The following is a 16,727-nucleotide window of genomic DNA, read 5'->3' on the forward strand; positions in this document are numbered from 1 at the left end:
AACTGTAGGAAGTTGAGAGGAAGGAGACATGAGAACAAGGGATAAGCAGTGCCAACAATTAAGAGTAAGTTTCCAAGTTATGTTTGCCTATAGGATAAATGGAAAAACCTGGAAGAGATAGACTAGTACAGAATGAAGAATGAAACGATTCAGCTTCGGCTGGTGAGTTGATTGTGAGAACTCAGGCCCTACCAGATGTAAATATTAACCACTAGAGACAAAACTCTCTTTCATCTTTCACTTTGCATGACGCTGTAGCCGCAAATGCAGCCAGCTGAGCACATTGTTCTTTCTACCTGTAGGTGTGCCTAGTCAGATTTCCTTTGTCGCTTGCAACACTGCTTACGCTTCTAACCTTAGAGCTGTGAATCAAATAGGTAATGGTTACGGGTAGGAGAGTTGGGGGATGGGAGGGGAATGAGGTAAAGGAATAAACTGGCAATTATTGTAACCATTATTCGCAACAAAAGGAAACAAATTTGATTGTAAAATTGTTCGTGGAAACTATTGAAGCTGTATAAATAAAAATGGCCCAGGCTATTGGGGCTACTTGTTTGAAACAGGTAGTCATAGTTCGCTGGGTAGACATCACACATCTGTCCTAAGTTGTTGGATCTGTTTGGAATTAGTCTTCCAGCAGGTGGCGCCCTGAACATGCCTGAAAGAACCGTAAGTATCAAACGTTTGTGGTGTGAAAACAAAACAAAACAGTTTCTACCCAAGGGAGCTGCTGGCAGTGAGAGCAGTTGCGGAAGGGTAGATAACCCAAGGACTTGTGAGGGGCACGTGAGAAAAATGGGACAGACTGAATCAAAGGACCGGGTCCTTTATGGAGACATTATCAAACATTCCCTTAAAGGAAGAGGTATAAATCTAACTTCTAGCCAGGTTATGAAATTTCTACAATTTATGCAGACAGCCCTTAGTTTCCAGACCTGAGAATTTCAGATGTAGAAACATGTACACAACAAGAGACAGATATTAAAAAACTGGTATACAGGGAATGGAAGAACGGACATGCCTCCTGTAGCGCTTTCTAGTTGGAATGTGTGTGGACAGGTGATAAGGAGTCCACACGTGCTCAGGAATCCTTTCCTCCCCCTCCTCATGAGTTAACTTCTTCCTTGTTACCTTATTCAGGATCTAAGAAAGAGGCAACAAAGTATTGGAATCCTGATTGGCCTCGCCTGCAACGCTGACTGTAAATCACTGCACACGACCCCCTGATAAACATAAAGGCGGGTCAGCAGGATTTGTTGCCGCCATAGTCAGGCCCACCATCAAGGTGAATCATTAGGGAAAGAAAAGAAAGTTCGCTTGGAAAACGCTCACGGCCATGGAAAAACAGTTTGGAGGCTGCGCAACCCACTTGCTGACAGTGTCTGCACTGCCACGCCAGGCCCCGACACGAACTGGAAATTCCGAAGGTAATTCCCCGACCCTTACTTTAATCCCAGCCTTCAGGATCATTCTGCTTACTCATCTCTCCAGCTGTTTTCTCCCTCTCCTGCTCCTAGTTCTCGTCTCTCCCCTCCCTCTGGGTAGATGTCATTATGGAGTTCCCTATGTGAAAAGCCATACCGGGCTGGGCAGTGGTGGTGCACGCCTTTAATCCCAGCATTCGGGAGGCAGAGGCAGGCGGATCTTTGTGAGTTCGAGGCCAGCCTGGTCTCCAAAGCGAGTTCCAGGAAAGGCGCAAAGCTACACAGAGAAACCCTGTCTCGAAAAACCAAACAACAAAAACAAAAAAGAAAAAAAGAAAGAAAAGAAAAGCCATACCGGTATGCCAGGAAACTTCCTCTAGACCTCTGTGATTTGGGACATTTCCATCTGACAAGTCTTCAAGTCTTTCAGTCTGTTTGGAGAATCCCAGATTGAATTTTTTTTTTTTTTTTTGGTTTTTCGAGACAGGGTTTCTCTGTGTAGCTTTGCACCTTTCCTGGAACTCACTTGGTAGCCCAGGCTGGTCTCGAACTCACAGAGATCCACCTGCCTCTGCCTCCCAAGTGCTGGGATTAAAGGCATGTGCCACCACCGCCCAGCCCGGATTGAAATTCTTGTTACCAGGACACTCACCCTCTCTCCTTCTTCATCACGCCTCTTAGCTCCTTCCTGTAACTGCTGCACCTCTGCCTTCTCCAATTCCCATTGGACCCTGAAGCCACCAACATATTGTAAACTTTTAAAAGGATAGTTTAAAAATATAAATTATGGTTAGTCATCTTGTAAATGATCAAATTATTTTTTTAATAATTTATTCATGTTTTATTTTATGTGCATTGGTGTTTTGCCTGCATGTGCATGTGTCTGATCTTGGAATTACAGACAGCTGTGAGCTGCCATGCGGTTGCTAGGAATTAAACCCTGGTCTTCTGGAAGAGCAGTCAGTGCTCTTAACCACTGAGCCACCTCTCCAGCCCCTCAAATTCTTTAATATAGTCAGAACTGTTCTTGTAGTCATGCTGTGTGGTAATGGAATTAATTTCTTACTTAACTCACTGGCATTTAAAAAGTTTAAGCTTCCCATAATGAAGAATGGCCCCCAAATTTCTCAGCTTTCTATGAAAAAATCAGGCCACAGACCTTGCTTTCTTTTTCTTTTCTTTTTTTTTTTTTTTTTTTGTTTTTGTTTTTGTTTTCAAGACAGGGTTTCTCTGTGTAGCTTTGCGCCTTTCCTGGGACTCACTTGGTAGCCCAGGCTGGCCTCGAACTCACAGAGATCCGCCTGGCTCTGCCTCCCGAGTGCTGGGATTAAAGGCGTGCGCCACCACCGCCCGGCCAAGACCTTGCTTTCTTAAGACTATTACCCACTCTACAAACCATTTCTCTTGCTACCAGATTCCAAATGAGAAATTAACTCACCAAACAGGTTTCAAAGTAACTTTTTAACTATTCCTTTATTTAAAAGAACCTGCTTTACAATGATCGCTTCAGCAGTCAACCGCCTGTGTCTCCTGATGAATGACTGGATAAAAAGGGGTTCAGGAAATCGACTCAGATCCACCTCTCAGGTCAAAATGGACTCCAGATAAGTACTGCCAATCAACAGTCTGTTTCCCCATCTGCCTATTCCTGAGGGGGTAAGATCTCTTCCCTTTTTCCCTGCTTTTGGGACATCCCTATCCCAGCTGCCAGGACCATAGACCAGAAAGCCTCAAATGTAGATCTAAGAAAAATTTTTCTCTAAAATTTCTTAGCTTCAATTTTTGCACCTTCTTTGTGGGTCTCATTCATGTGCATTCCCAACTTCCTGGTCCCGTCCACGAGGGCAATGCCCAGGCCGATTGGCTTACACACTTGACTCTCTGTTCCATACAGGAAGCCACAAAGGATCATGTATTACATCATCAAAATGCCACACCTCTCCCTTTACAATTTCATATTCCCTATGAAATGGCACACTCAACTGAGATTCCCTATAATCCTCAGGGACAGACAATTGTGCAACACTTTCATCAAGTATTAAAATCCCAATTTCACAAGCTTCAACAGGGAGAGTATAAATATTCCCCCTTTCACATTTTAAATCATGCTGTCTTAATTATCTTAATTTAGACTCAGAGGGCATTTCTGCTTCCCAGAGACTTCTGACTACCAAATACAGAAGAAACCTATGGTTAGATGGAAAGATCTGTTAACAAAAAAATATAAGGGACAAGATGTCCTTTTGACTTCCGGAAGAGGGTATACTGGTATCTTTCCACAGGATGCTGATACCCCACTCTGGGTTCCAGACTGTTTGATTTGGCCATATGTCAGGCTTTCCAATTCCACCTCTGCCCCTCTTGAACTGAAGGTGCTACAGACCTCCACGGCAGCCCCAACTGAGCCCTTCTCCTCCGCTACTGCCACTGCTCATGGAGGAGGGCGTGGATGATCGTGATTGACCTGAAGCTGCCCATCCACTTCTCTCTCTGCATTCACAACTTAGTTTATAGTCAATGCTACATGCCAAGGCAACCTGGAAGGTTTCTTTGCCAACTTGGAAGGTGCTAACATCGCATGCTGAAGATACAGTCAGGGATCGAGGAGTAGATATAATCCCTTCCTCACTTTTTCTGGCTACGATGCCTTGCTTACTGTCTAGGTATTGTTTTCTTTTTTTTTTTTTTTTTTGGTTTTTCGAGACAGGGTTTCTCTGTGTAGCTTTGCGCCTTTCCTGGAACTCACTTGGTAGCCCAGGCTGGCCTCGAACTCACAGAGATCCGCCTGGCTCTGCCTCCCGAGTGCTGGGATTAAAGGCGTGCGCCACCAACGCCCGGCCGGGTTTCTGATATTTTAAACTATGGGTTATGCAAACAGACCGCCTATTTGTTTCTCCTCTGTGGGAATTTCTCCTCCCTCGGGGTGCATTCATCTTTCTTTTAGGACTTTGTTAGCCTATTCTCCTGGGCGGGGGTAGATCTAGGGACAGTCATCATTTTTGGACATTGGGCTTTGTATCTGTAGCAGATAGGCTTCCTCTAACAGCTTTGGCTATACCTATCACAGGGATCCACAGTTGTTGCCCTCGTGTGTTCCCTGATAAAGGAGTCATTTACACTGTTAAGGGCACAAATGATAAGACTTATGATTGGTCAGTTTCCAGTCCAGGTACTGATTATAGAAACTATTTTATTTTACATCCCTCCTTTTCTTGGTCTGATGGCTTTATTTTAAAACCAGCTCCTGTGGATCATTGGTTTTCCCCAGGATGGGTCATCCCATGTTTTTAGCTAAACTCTCCCGCCACTTCATTCTTCAAAGACATTTATATAAACTCTTTGCAGCTACTAATTATACTGTTATTAAAAGACCTTTACAAATGTCCCCTGTTTATTCTGGCTTACAAGCCTGTGTTACTGCACCTTTTGCAATACTTGTTAAAAGTTTTCTTGGTTCACTTTCAATTTTTTTTGTCTGCTTCTTTACTAATTATATCAATCTAACCATGTCTCCAGGTTCTTTTCTGGTTGTCCGCCAACCTCCCTATATTCTTCTCCCTGTTAACCTTTCTCGACCTTGGTATGATGATCTGAACATTTATGCTATCGGAACTATTGCTTTCTTGTCCTAAATGCTTCAGCCCTAAATTGCAGCCCTGATTTGGGGTATCACTGCTTTAATTTCTATCACTGGAACTATGACTGCCTCTACTACGGCCCTTGTACAAGTACATACAGCTGTTCATACTAATACATTGTCTAAAAATGTTCCTGTTGCTTTTTTACTCAAGAATCTGTTGATAATGGCCTTGTTGATAGGGTCAATGCATTGGAGGAGGCTGGCTTATACACAGGCATACAGATTCAGAATATTAAGGTTGGTCTCATTGCAGCTTGTCAAATTATAAATGGATCTGTGTTACACCATTGTCTTATGGTTCTGATTATCCATGGAGACAAATTCAGGCTCATATTAGGGGTATATGGAATAGTTCTAATGTAGATATGAATATTCATTCTCTCCATGAACAAATTGCAACTATTTCTCGTGCACACTTTCAGATGTCCTCCACTTAAAAGGTTACATCTCATTTTTAAAATTCAGTTTTACCTCTTTTGTGACCACAAAAAACACTTTTGGACATTTATCATTAATTTGGCTATTGCTATTGTCTTATTTTTAATTTTAATTATCCTCTTTCCACTCTTCTACAAACAATTAAGACTTGCCCTTCATATGGCTCTCCATGATGCTCAAAAGCTCCAATAAAAAAACAAAAAAAGAGGACATGTCGGTAACCATGTCCCAGGTCATTGGACCCATTTGGAGCAAGGCTCCCTGCAGAAACCCTGTGTTGGAAAACCAAATCTAAAAAAAGGAAAGAAAGAAAGAAAGAAAAGAGAGTACCAATAGTCAACCAAGATTGCATTCTTTATGTAAAAATTAACCAGCACCTCTATCTCATTAGCATAGTCTTTAATGAATGATGAAATTGCTTGTTACCAAAGAAGTATTTTCAAAGTGTTTTTGTTTTACATGTATTATTATTATTAGTGTGTGAGTGTACGTGTGTGTGTGTGTGTGTGTGTGTGTGTGTGTGCTTGTGTGTGTGAACAGAGGTCAGAGAACAACTTTAGGAATCAGTTGTCTCCTTCCACTTCATGGATCCCCAGGAGCAAACTCAGGTTGTCAGCCCTACCAGCAGGGGCAATGCTTAATTAACCCCTTCAATGGAGAGCAGTCTCTCTGGCCACCTCAACTTTGCTTTAAAGGAAGAAACTTTTTCTTTTGATGCGGAGTCTGGTGGATCCCAGAATGACCTGCCCCTCCCTGTGTAGCTGAAGATGACCTTGATCTTAAGAGTCCTCCTGACTCTGTCCCAAGTGCTGGGATGACAGGTGTGACTCAGCATATCCAGCTACAGCAAACTTCTTCAGGACCTAGCAGCAAGTGTTTGAATTCTATGCCTGTTTCTATATACCGATGTGATTGGAGTCTCATAAATACTGATCAAATCAAAAGCGGTGGCCAATGGGAAAAGCTGAGAAGCCTGTGCTTGCCAGATCGCCCTAGAACTATAGTTGTTGAACCCCAATTTTTTATTTACTTAAGCATTTGCTGTTGTTGATTTGAGAGTCTCAATGTAGCCCTTGAGACTCCTGCTTCTCATCCCAAATGCTGAGTTACATGTGTGCCCCACCATACTCGGTTTATGTGAGGTGGAGAAACCCAGGCCTTCGTGTGTTAGGCAAGTGCTCTAACAACTGAGCTACACTCCCCAACCCTCTTTTGACATTTGGAACAGAGTCTTCCTGTATAAGCCTGGTTGGCCAGGGGAAGGGTACCAGCCTTCAGCCTTCCAGTGTGCCTGCACCTTATCTCATGGGGACCTACCCACCTTCCAGGGGGTGAGGATAGGTGCAAAATTATCAGCACGGGTACAGAGGGACCCCAACTCTGAAGAAGCCTCTTGCACCAGCCTACACAATTCCACTCCACCTCTGCTCACTCTGCCCCGTGGCTGTGGCCACCACCAGCTATTAAAGCTGTGGGTGCCTCTGCACAAACTGGAGCTGCAGACTGCTGGGCCCACCATCCTCTCTTTTCCTTGACCTTCCGCCACCTCTACCAAATTGTGACAACTGAATCCTGCCTTAGCCTATGGGGTGCAGAGTCACCTTGCTGTGGCTACCTTCTAATTATTATTTTCTTCTTCGTTTTGAAAGTATGATCTCATACTGTAGCCCGGGCTGGACTGGAACTCACTATGTAGTCCAGGCTAGCTTCCAGCATGAAGCAATCTTCTCAAACATGAGCCAATGACACTCAGCAAGGTCACCTATTTTAGTGTACAGCTCTGAAGGCTTTGACAGTGGCATACAGTCTCGAGTCACCCTCACAACCAAGATACAGTCCCATCATCCAACACAGCTCTTCATGACCTCCTCTCCCAGAGGATCTTGGTAACCAATGATACATCTTCTGGCACTGAGTGTTATGGGGTACCCACCAGAGAAGACTGCTCAGACATGAGTCTAAGCCAAAAGAATCTCTATTTCAGCCAATAGGTTTCTATTAGCTGGCCGGTGACTACACTGGGTATTTGAGATCCCAGTGTAGCACTGAGCCTTTCTCATGGTGAGCTTTTAAGCACAAAAACCATATTCTGGGTTGACATGCTTCCCATGACAAGAACAGTTATCCAGAAACGGAATTACAGAAGACAAAAAGATAGGTGAGTACAGTTAGAAACGTCCTCAGAACTATGGACCTTGGTGGATTAGGTCGTTGTTTTCATTTTGGAAGGTGGCACCATCTCCATGCTGAGTTTAGTGGCCTGAATGGTATTTCCATCATGGAGTCAGTTGTGCTAAGGTCTGAGGACCTACCTTATAGGGGGCACCCAGAGAGGGCACTTGACCCTCTGGGAGTGTGGTTACAGAGGGTTGTGAGCTGCCATGTGGGTGCTGGAAATCACACCAGGGTCCTCTGGAAGAGCAGCCAGTGCTTTTAACTGCTGAGCCATCTTTCTAGCCCTTGGTGTTTTCTGCCCGTCTAGAGTTCTCTTCGCAGCAGGGTCATGCATGCAGAATCAGGGCGTGGGACCCCGAGGCTGGCTTCTTTCACCCACTGAGAGTAATCTGTTCCTGTGAGTTCACAGCTTAGTGCTCTGACCACTCTACCCTGAGGGACATTTGGGTTCTTTCTGTATTCTGCCACTTCTAAATGGACAACCCTAAAGTCTCCTTCAGGGCTGAGATGAGGCTCAGTTGGTAGAGTGCTCCATGACCACACAACCCTGGTGAGATTGCTCACACCTGTCATGACAGCACTTAGGAAGTGTAGGCAAAAGAGTCAGAAGTTCAAGGACATCCTCAGCTAAATAAAGAGTTGAAGCCAACCCGAGATACAGGGAATTCTTTCAAATACATAATTTGTGTCTGTGTATGTATGTATGTATGTATATTTAAAAAACATACAGGCTTTTGTGTGAATAAAGCATTTCATATCATTGACTTAAAAAAAAAAAAACCAGAAGAATAAATTGCTGAATCACTGTGACTAACCTTTGGTAAACACTTAGTGAAAGACTGGTAGGAGGTACCAGTTCCAACCTTTGCAGGACCTATTACGTGGCAGACGAGTTTACAACTGACCTATGCCCTCAATTCATTTATAAAGCTATTTGTTTTAGTTTCTAAGACAAAGGCTTTGGTGGCCAAGGTGGACTTTGAGTTCTAAATCTGTCTCCACCCCGCTTTACAATTACAAGGATTACAAGACCCACACCACACATCTGATTTTATTTATTTTTTACTCAATTCATTTAAAAAAAAGAAAAAGAAAACAAAAACTTGTGGTAATCTTCCTGTCTCAGCCTGCAGAGCGCTGGGATTAAGGACGTGAGGTCACCCACCCCCAAACTCCTAGGAGGAAACAAGAGTCCCAGAGTGGCTCAGGAATGAGGCATAGAGAAGAGGGACGGGTGCCAGCCATCAGCCTTCGGGTTCGCCTGCACCTTAGCTCATGGGGACCTACCACCTACTTCAAGGGGGCGAGGGTGGGTGCAAGATTCTCAGAGCAGGTACAGAGGGCCCCCAGCTCTAAAGAAGTAGCACAGTCCTGCAGGATCCCACCCCGCCTCTGCTCGCTCCGCCCCATGGGCGTGTTAACAACAAGGTATTAAAGCGGTCAGCGCCTCTGCACAGGCTACAGCTGCAGACTGCTGGATCTACCTTCCTCTCTTATCCTTCGCCTTCCGTCACATTTACCAAAGCCATCATGTCTCAGGCTCGGCCCGCCACTGTGCTGGGTGCCATGGAGATGGGGCGCCGCATGGACCCGACCTCCAGCGCCGCTTCGGTGCGCGCCTTCCTGCAGCGCGGCCACACTGAGATAGACACCGCCTTCGTGTATGCAGAAGGCCAGTCGGAGACTATCCTGGGCGGCCTGGGGCTCGGGCTGGGCCAAAGCGGCTGCAAAGGTAACCTTCACACCTGCCACCCCCCTGGCCCAGCACAGCTTCATTGGGCTCCTGGAGCTCTGGTCATCCCTTGTCCAGCCAAGAGCTCTGAGAACTGCAACTCTTCAGGCATGCAATCCTTTAGGCATGTCTAGCTTTCAACTTGACACTCTCCTTCCACACTTTCTTCTGAAAAACTAGCCTCGGCTCCTCCTCACACCATGTGCCTAGCTCTGGTCCAGCCTGGACCCATATGGCTAGCCGGTCTCTGGGCTCCAGGCTGCTGCCAGCTGGTGCCCCGGAAGCATCTGATCTAAAAGACTCCTGTCTTTGTGGCAATGCTCAGCACCATCCAGACAGAAACCTCCTTCCTTCTTCCTTTGCTAATGGCCCTGGATCCTGTAGATCATGAGCCTGTTGGTTAACAGGTCTCCTGCTCCAACAGGGTGGCAGCCATAGGAACCAGCTTGGCCACACAAAGGGAACAGGGGCCTGGAGCCATGCAGCCTGATTGCTCCCCTGCCTCATCATCTCAGGTGGTGGCATTGCACTCTCTGGGCTGCTGCTATGCTGTACAGAACTTGTCCTCTTCCACTGGACTCTCACAGTTCCCATAAGGGGTTTTGCTCCTGGATGCAGAGCACGGTGGGATCCAGAACAGAAGCAGACCTGCTCACTCAGTGCCTTGCTGCTTCCAGATCTCCCGCCCACCTCCCAGTGAAAGCTATGAGTTGTTGTTTTTGTGTTTGTGATAGGATCTCTCTATGCAGCCCAGGTGAGCCTAGCATCTTCATGTAGCCCAGGCTAGGGTACTCCTGCCACAGCGTCTAGAGTCCTGGCATTCCACACATTCCACATTATCACACAGGAGTCTGGATCTGACTTCTGATTGATGTTTCTTTTTTGAGCCCTCCCTCCTTCCCCTGCATGAGTTCAGGGCTGTTTGGGCCAGAGCCACAGCTCAGATCTGAAGCTGATGTCCCATCAGCAAGGTCAAGTAATGTGGTAGAATGGAAAAGTCCCAAGTATGTGATTCCTCAGTGTCAGCACCCACTCAGGGCCTTCCTGCTTCCTCCTCCCTGTGAACAAGTACCTCCTGATTCCTTGTCTGTTAGCTTATCTCTTGCCCTAGACACTCAGAGGAGATTCTCAGGGTTCTTCATGATCCCCAGGCTAGCCCCTGCCTCCCTGCTCTGCCCCACTGTGGAACCACAAGCTCTTCCCTGCCTCACTACTCAACATTGGCTCTGCTCTGCAAAAGCCACAAAGGCAGGATCCTGTGGTGGTATTGTGTTTTCCAAAATATTGTGTACTCTAATAAATTTATCTGGGGTCAGAGAACAGACAGCCACTAGATACAAAGGCTAGAAAATGGTGGCACTCACACCTTTAATCCTAGCATTCCAGAGATAGAAATCCCTCTGGATCTCTGTGAGTTCAAGGCCACATTGGAAATAGCCAAGCATGGTGACACATACCTTTAATCCCAGAAAGCCAGCCTTTAATCCCAGGGAGTGGTGGTAGAAAGCAGGAAGATATATAAGGCGTGAGGACGAGAAACTAGAGGCATTTGGCTAGAACATTTTGGCTGGTTAAGCATGAGGCTGGTTAAGCATTCAGGCTTTTGAGCAGTAATTCAGCTGAGACCCATTCCGGATGAGGACTCAGAGGCCTCCAGTCTGAGGAGACAAAACCAACTGAGGATCTGGCCAGGTGAGGTTAGCTGTGGCTTGTTCTGTCTCTCTGATCTACCAGCATGGACCCCAATAACTGGCCTCAGGTTTGATTTTATTAATAAGAACTTTTGAGAATCCTGCTACAGGATCCTCTGCCTCTCCCAGCTCCAGTGCCGGGCTTGGCTCATCCAGGAGCCCAATAAGTAAAGTCACGGTGAAGTCATGGTCATGGTGAGGACACCAACCACTCTTAGTGTCTGCTCTAGGCTAAGCCTGTCAACTTGGACTCTGTGTGAGCCGTCATCACTCTCTTTGCCATTTACTGCAGGCAGCATTGAGGAGCAGTCAATGGTCAAGGCCAGAGCTACCAATGGCAGAGCTGCAGTTTGAACCCCATTGCATCTCTGCCTTGGACTTCTGAACCTTTCTTATTTCTCTCTCTCCCTCCCCTCATTCTCTTGCTCCTTTCCCTTCTCTTCGTTTCTGATATAGGGTTTCATACAGGCCTAGATTTGTACTTTGTAGGCAAGGATGACCTTGACCTCCTGATTCCTTCCTCTATCTCTCTAGGCTTGGGATCAGGGGCATACAGCATCCTGTCCTGCCCAGCTCTGTTCCTTAACTGTTACAATAGGTACTCTGTTTGGTAAAGTGGTTTGAACTTGTAATTTTCTCCCTTGACAGTGAAAATTGCCACCAAGGCTTGTCCAATGTTTGGGAGGACACTGAAGCCTGATGATGTCCGGTTCCAACTGGAGACATCACTGAAGAGGCTGCAGTGTCCCCGGGTGGACCTCTTCTATTTACACATGCCAGACCACAACACTCCAATAGAGGAGACACTGAAGACCTGCCACCAGCTGCATCAGGAGGTGAGGGTGGTCCCTGAGCTTGGAGAGATGCTCTCTAACCTTTTCAACTTGACTCTGCCAGGAGAGTGAGTGCTGGCAACACACAGCAGAGGTGGACAGACCTCCCTCCAGGCTCCCCACACAGTCAGTCTCCCCTTCTTTGTCTCCTGGTCCAAGCTGGATTGTGATGGAGTCTCTCCTCTACAGGGCAAGTTCGTGGAGCTTGGCCTGTCCAACTATGCCTCCTGGGAAGTGGCTGAGATCTGTACCCTCTGCAAGAAAAATGGCTGGATCATGCCAACTGTGTACCAGGTGAGAGGAAACTGGTGTGCCAGGACCATCCAGACCTTGGGGTCTAAGACTCCATTGACCCTTTATCTTGGAGCATAAGCATGACACTAGTCACCAGCACTAGGTGAATGCCCTAGTTGTCAAGGTCTAGGATGGTTAAGGACTAAAGTGAGGGACTTAGGTAAATACATTTGGGGGTCTCTTGACATGTCCCCCTTTTCAACTGTCTCCCTGCAGGGCATGTACAACGCCACCACCAGGCAGGTGGAGAAGGAGCTCCTCCCCTGCCTCAGACACTTTGGATTGAGGTTCTATGCCTTCAACCCTTTGGCTGGTATGAACTGCCATGGGATGGACCTATGCATGGATGGGTGGGCATGGCTGTTCTGTGTTTGCCTATTGATGTTCTGGTGGATGCCCAGTCAGGCACAAGGAAGCTGGGAGCTTAGAGAAGGGGTGTCTGGGTTCCCTCCTTCCAGTTTCCCTCCTGTGCTCCAGTTCTTCTTGGGACTGACCTGGCTATCTGTGGGAGGAGCCTGAGCCAGGTACTAACTGCTTCTTCCTGCAGGGGGCCTGCTGACTGGCAGATACAAATACCAGGACAAGGAAGGACAGCAGCCTGAGAGCCGCTTCTTTGGGAATCAGTTTTCTCAGATGTACATGAACCGGTGAGCTGTGCTTGGGGCTGTGTCTTGTGAAGAAGTGCCATAGGTTTCCTGAATTGAGGGAGCATCCTTGAGGTTGCTTTCTTGGGGACCAATCTTTCTGTGATACTCAGACCCAAGACTGGATGTCAGCTGTCCTGGGCATCTGAGGGATGTTTCTGGATCCTAGTATGGATCCCTTGCTGTCTGTAGTTTTGTTACCCTGTGTGCCATTCTGGGAAAAGCTCTTCCACTTCCAACAGTGAGAGGACAACCTCAGATGGACTTGGGGGAGACTGGAGCTTGGTGTTCACCCAGTGAGTCTAAGTCCTATGACATCTTGGGAGTGAAATTGTCATCATTGTCTCAAGTGGTCATAGATGGACAGTGTTGGGACCAACCTCCTTCTGTCTCTCTTTTCCTTTTTTGTTTTCTGTTTGTTTGGTTTAAGTTGTTTGAGTCAGCCTCTTGTGTATCTTGGTCTGGCCTCAGACTTTGTGTGTAGCTCAGGATGATCCTCTTGCTTCCACACTCAAAGAGCTATGCATTTTGTTTTTGTTTTGTTTTTTTTCCCCAAGACAGGTTTTCTTTGTGTAGCAATGGCTGTCTGGAAATTGCCCTTTAGACCAGGCTGGCCTTGATCTCATAGACTGCCTGCCTCTGCCTCCTGAGTGCTGGGATTATACGTGTGTGCCACCACCTGGCCAAAGAGCTAGGATTACTAGTGTCTGTCACCGAACTCTGCTCCAAATGTTAATTTTCTAAATATTTGGTGTGACTGGGAAAGCTGTTGCAGAAGGATTTCCAGTGCAAGGCCGGCCTCTAGCTTGGGGATGGAATGCTCAAAGCCCTAGCTTTAATTCCCAGGAATAGGAAAAGAGAATCAAATTGAAAAATTATCAACTATTCGGTCTTTTTTTTTTTCTTTCTAGTGACAATTTTTTCCTATTTATTTATTATTACTAAGAGACTTTCTATTCATTTACATACCAACCACAGATTCCCCTCTCCTCCCTCGTCCTGCTTCCCAAACTTCACCCCCAAGTCACCACCCATTTCCACTTCCTCCAAGGCAAGGTGTTCCATAGGGAGTCAGAAGATCCTGGTACATTCAGTTGAGGCAGGTCCCAGCTCCTCCTCCCTGTACCAAGGCTGCCAAAGTGTCTCTCCATAGTCACTAGGCTCCAAAAAGCCATCCCATACAACAGGGAGGGGTCCTGATCCCACTGCCTAGAGGCCCAATAAACAGTTCAAGATAAACAACTGTCTCATCCATCCAGAGGGCCTAGTCTACACCTGTCAGAATGGCTAAGCTCAAGACACTGATGATAGCTTATGTTGGAGAGGATGTGGAGCAAGGGGAACACTACTTGTAAATCCACATAGTGACAATTTTTTCATTGAGGTGTGGTTCGATCCAGGCTAGAAAACAACCTGTGATGTTCCTGCCTCAGTCTCCTGAGATGTGGGACTTGATGTGTGTGTGTCACCATTGCCAGCCACTGTGTGACACTCTTACACTCCCTTCCCCTCTGGCATCTTAGTTGTCATGTCTCCAAGGTTCATTGCAGACCATAGACTGATACATTTGCTGTTAGAATTCTCTGTCTGGCAAGGTAAGGCCCAGCAAGCAAGCTTTCTGCAGGAGGCTCCGATACCAGTTTTGTTGAAAAGTCCGGAGGCAGAGGGAAAGCAGTGAACAGTCTGTGTTGGCCTTCCTGTGTACCCTGCTTGATTCCAGCCTTGTGCAGTGGGAGCATGCTGCCCACTGGTAGAGTACTTGTTGAGTGTGCAGGACGCCTTGCATTGGATGCTCAGCACCTCAGAACAAAATAACCAAAAAGAACCTGTACCTGCAGGCTTCCTGCTAACAGACTGTGATCCTCCTGCCCATGGCAGGAACCATTGCCTCCAACCATGAGTGTTTCTGACGTCATTTTCACACACTGTCAGAGCCCAGGGCTCTCCTCCAGTGAATCATGTCCTGGTGGCCTTCACCATGGTCAGTGCAGCCCAATGGGTTCTTCCCCTGAAGAAGTCACTGTGACAGGCTGCAGGGAGGGTGTTCCCTCCCTCTGTAAGTAGGACAGTGAGTTCAGGGAAGGGAGGTGCCTCAGCCAGGACCACAGAGGCCAGCCTGGTGCCCAGGACTTTACCCAGGCTTTTCTGTGACTCAGCACTCACAAGTGGTGCTGGTGGCAGCTGAGAGTCCTCATTGAGGGAGCTGGATTGTAATGTTTGGTGAGCACGTAAAGTACCAGATTCTTGTCCTCTGTGTCCATCCCTGGCCTGCCAAGAGGCCCGGAGACTTGTGTGTTCTGATGCTGAAGGGGCAGGGCTCTGCCTGAGGATCCTGACTGCCCCAAGACACTGACTTCCATGTCTCTCCCCGACCCATTCAGGTACTGGAAGGAGGAACACTTCAAGGGCATCGCCCTGGTGGAGAAGGCTCTGAAGTCCACCTATGGCACCAGCACCCCTAGCATGACCTCGGCCACCTTGCGATGGATATACCATCACTCACAGCTCAAGGTAGCCCAGCAGGTCCTGGCTGCTCAGCCTCTGCTGTGAAGTGGGATGGGGCAAGGGGAGGCATGGAAGTGGTAGTGGGCTCCTGCTGAGGCGACATCTTCTGTGGCCCAGCTTCTCCCAGGGTGGTGACCCATGTTGGTGCTGGCTCACCTCACTGTTACAATGGCTGTGTGAAGTCCAGTCATCTTGATTTTTTTCCCTAAGATCTAGTTATTTTTATTTTGTCTATATGAGTGTTTTGCCTGATGGGCACCATGTTCACATAGTGCCCACAGAAGCCAGAAGAGGGTGGCACATCCCTTGGAACTGTAGTTACATGTGGTTGTGACCTAGCACCATGTGGGTGCTGGAAACTGAATCCAGGTCAATTTCAAGAGCAGAAACTGCTTCTAACATTTCAACCATCCCTCCAGGTCTAATGATCTCAATTTTCACATGGAGAAATTGGTTCAGACAGGCCGGTTTCAAGTCCCACAGCTCCATGTTGTAGGAAGTAAGATAGATTTGATTCTGAAAAGCACATTAAAAAATTATTTAATTCATCACTTCCGTCACTCCCTGGAGAGAGAAATCATTTCTGTGTCCCTGGAAATGTGTTCCTCTCTGCCTGCTGTCTGCACTTGCTCCCCCTTACCCTTTCTCCAGTGTGGGCATACTGGGGTAATGTGCCCCTTTAGTACCTGGTAAACCTCAGGCCTGAAGCTTAGTGTTTCCCAACCTGTCCTGTGGGGTAGAGGAGCCTAGAGGACACAGGCTGTGTGAAGGCAGTGGTTATTTCTCCCAGAAGCAATACTGAAGTGAAATCTTAGCAATCTCACCTCTTAGCAAGCCATAGGCAGGAAGGGGTGTGTGATGGGAGCCATGGGGTGGCAGATGTGTGCTGGAATCTGTACCTCCCTTGCAGGGCGCCCATGGGGATGCAGTGATTCTGGGCATGTCCAGCCTGGAGCAGCTGGAGCAGAACTTGGCCTTGGTTGAGGAAGGGCCCCTGGAGGCGGCTGTCGTGGAGGCCTTTGACCAAGCCTGGAACCTGGTTGCCCATGATTGCCCCAACTACTTCCGCTAAGCTGGGTCTGACCTGGGGAGGTGTAGAGGGTGCTGCCTGTTACTCTGGGCTCTACCCTGGCCAGTCTGAGCCTTGAGCTGGTTCAGCTGGTCTTTCCCTCCTCATCCAGATCCCTGATGACTTTGTTTTGTTTCTTTCTACTGCCTTCCTGTACACCCAGTTGCCTTCAGTGTGAGCTGGCTGAGTTCTGCCCCAGGACCTCCTGTTGAATAAAACTGTCACCTGTCATGGCTGTAGCCCAGGCTGCAGCAGACTGGTGGCCTTCTTCTCTTGAATGTC

At 47.4% G+C, this 16,727-nt stretch overlaps 1 protein-coding gene across 1 annotated transcript; it reads left to right on the forward strand.

The window, feature by feature from the left end:
- Nucleotides 1–9,087: 9,087 nt before the first annotated feature.
- LOC114697173 (aflatoxin B1 aldehyde reductase member 3) lies at nt 9,088–16,723 on the forward strand. Its single transcript, XM_028875272.2, has 7 exons — nt 9,088–9,409; nt 11,749–11,936; nt 12,123–12,227; nt 12,444–12,540; nt 12,775–12,874; nt 15,253–15,382; nt 16,287–16,723. Exons 1-7 carry the CDS (start codon nt 9,208–9,210, stop codon nt 16,446–16,448), a joined length of 984 nt encoding a protein of 327 aa, XP_028731105.1. The 5' UTR covers nt 9,088–9,207; the 3' UTR covers nt 16,449–16,723.
- Nucleotides 16,724–16,727: the final 4 nt, after the last annotated feature.

Source organism: Peromyscus leucopus, chromosome 2 (genome assembly GCF_004664715.2).
Source record: "Peromyscus leucopus breed LL Stock chromosome 2, UCI_PerLeu_2.1, whole genome shotgun sequence".
NCBI lineage: Eukaryota > Metazoa > Chordata > Mammalia > Rodentia > Cricetidae > Peromyscus > Peromyscus leucopus.